Source organism: Galeopterus variegatus, unplaced genomic scaffold (genome assembly GCF_000696425.1).
Source record: "Galeopterus variegatus unplaced genomic scaffold, G_variegatus-3.0.2 Scaffold1732, whole genome shotgun sequence".
Classification (NCBI taxonomy): Eukaryota; Metazoa; Chordata; class Mammalia; order Dermoptera; family Cynocephalidae; genus Galeopterus; species Galeopterus variegatus.
In genome coordinates, this window is record NW_007727843.1 from 308782 (window position 1) to 311193 (window position 2412).

Consider the following 2412-nt stretch of genomic DNA (forward strand, 5'->3'; position numbering starts at 1 on the left):
AAAAAAAAAAAAAAAAAAAAACTTCTCTGAAGAAGGAATAAAGTATATGATTCTCAAGTCTGGAATAGAGAGAGGGGCCGCGGAAAGCGAGAAGCCATTAGGGAGGAACACGCAATTTAGAAAGACAACAAGAAGCAGCTGTGGGAAATGGTCAGAAAGGACCAGGAAGTCACTGTTGGGCCCAAAGAAAAGAAAACTCATCTGTTTTGTGTTTTTGTAAAAACCAGCCTTTGGGCCGGCCCGTGGCTCACTTAGGAGAGTGCGGTGCTGATAACACCAAGGCCACGGGTTCGGATCCCTATATAGGGATGGCCGGTTAGCTCACTGGGTGAGTGTGGTGCTGACAACACCAAGTCAGGGGTCAAGATTCCCTTACCGGTCATCTTTTAAAAAATAAATAAATAAATAAAAACAAAAATAAAAAAATAAAAACCAGCCTTTTTTTTTTTTTAAAAAGATGACCGGTAAGGGGATCTTAACCCTTGACTTGGTGTTGTCAGCACCACGCTCAGCCAGTGAGCGAACCGGTCATCCCTATTCGTATAACTTCGTATAACGGGGCCTTGGTGTTATCAGCACTGCACTCTCCCGAGTGAGCCACGGGCCGGCCCAAAACCAGCCTTTTTATATCCAGTCTCATGAGCAGGTGTCTTGTTGGAAAAATAAGAACTGCCCTATAAAGTGGTCCCCTAGTTCAGAGGGGGCTGAGCTTCCTGTCAGCAAGCCGTGCGGGCCCAGACTCACCACTGCGTGCTCCGCAGCCGTCTGCTCGGCCACCCGTACTCTCTCCAGAGCGGCGATCTCGGCCTCCAGGGCACGGGTGTGCTCCGCACACTGCTGCTCCAGAGCCAGGGCCTGCTGCTGCGTGTGGTTGCTCTCCTTATTTGTGGAAGCCAGTGGGGAAACCAGAGAACAGTTAGTCACAGTGATAATGGTTTTCAGAGGGCGACCTTATCTGGTCCTCAGTGACACAAAGGTGAGTGTCCAACAGAAACAGCTCTCCCCTCTGCCCCAGCACTGGAGTCTGGCACTGGTCTTGATGCCATCACTCCACCCTCAGGGTGTATGGGGACGGCTCTGGGCACCAACCAGTGCTCAGACACAGGCCTCCTTCACGCTACCCAATGCTGCCTCTATGGCTGAGGCTTTTCCCTGGGGAAGCAGTATAATACAGTGGTGAAGAACTAGGGCTTTGAGATAGAAAGATCTGGGGTCTGCCATTTACTGGCTGTGAGACCATGGGCTAGTGACCCAATCCTTCTGAGCCTGCCTACTCTAGGTGATGAGGATGATAGTGCACACCTCTTAGGTCTGCTGCAAGGACTAAACAAAAACATGTGCAAAGCACTTAGTTAGCACAGTGCCTAGGACATGGCAAACATGAAATAAATGCTGGCTGCTTTTATTTCCCTAGCTTCTAACTCAACACCCCACCTGGGGCTGTGATGATTGGCTAAGGGGGAGTCTAGACCTGTTCTCCACACCTGATTGCAAACTGAGGTCTGACTCCTAGTGGAGCTGCCACCTCTAACACCCCCAGGACTGGGCTGAGCCCGAAGACTGGATGTCAGGTGGGAATTAGCCAGTCAGTCCACCTCTCTCGGTGACTCAGACCCTCGAGCAGGTCCTGATTTCCTCTGCCTGCTGCTGCTGCCTGCTCACATTCAGCACTACAACTGTATCTAAGGTCAGGCCCAGACAGCATTCCAGAAGTTGGGAGTGAGTTTGAGGCATCTCGTAAAAGCACAAAGGGAAAGCATCGAGGGCCTGGGACACAGCAGCTACAATAACCACTTACAAGCTCTTGGATCTGAGCTTCCTGGGCAGCCACAACCTCCCTGCTCTGCTTGAGTTTCTCCTCGGAGGCCTGCAGGCTCTGCTCTAGTTCTTCCACCTAAGAATGAAACAAAAACATTCCTTCTGTTCAAAGAAGCTGAAGAGTAGTAATAAAGGGCTTTAAAATGCAAACTAATTTAAATAATAAAACAGGTACATTAGAGAAAAATGTAAAATGAGAAAAAAAGATACCCATAAGTCTACCATTATAAAACACTAGCATTCTAAATGTCTATTTTCCAGTCTTTTTTTATGGCTTTATATACAGTTTTTTGTAACTTCATATATGGTTTTAATAAAACAATGTAAAACTTTGTATTATTTTCCTCATTCATAAATTTCCTTCATTATTTCCATGTAATCTTCAGATCTGAGATTACAATTTCCTCAAAGACTTTTTCATAATTTATTGAACCACTAGCCTACTGTGTTGGCACTTGGGTTGTTTTTTGTTTTTTCCATCTAAAATAATGTAACAGTTAACATCTTCACACAGAATTTTTTTTTTTTTTTTAAGAAGATGACCGGTAAGGGGATCTTAACCCTTGACTTGGTGTTGTCAGCACCACACTCACC

At 46.4% G+C, this 2412-nt stretch overlaps 1 protein-coding gene across 4 annotated transcripts in view; it reads right to left on the reverse strand.

Moving 5' to 3' along the window:
• GOLGA1 (golgin A1) overlaps positions 1-2412 on the reverse strand; it is a 59402-nt gene that overhangs the window by 23615 nt on the left and 33375 nt on the right. For all 4 annotated transcript variants that reach the window (XR_550939.1, XR_550938.1, XM_008578638.1 and 1 more), the window contains 2 exons: positions 1799-1894; positions 745-879 (listed from right to left, as the gene is read on the reverse strand). Coding sequence is in view for 2 of the 4 variants with exons in the window: in XM_008578638.1 (XP_008576860.1) it covers positions 745-879; positions 1799-1894 (231 nt within the window). In the remaining 2 variants the exon portion in view is untranslated. The remainder of the gene's footprint in view (positions 1-744; positions 880-1798; positions 1895-2412) is intronic.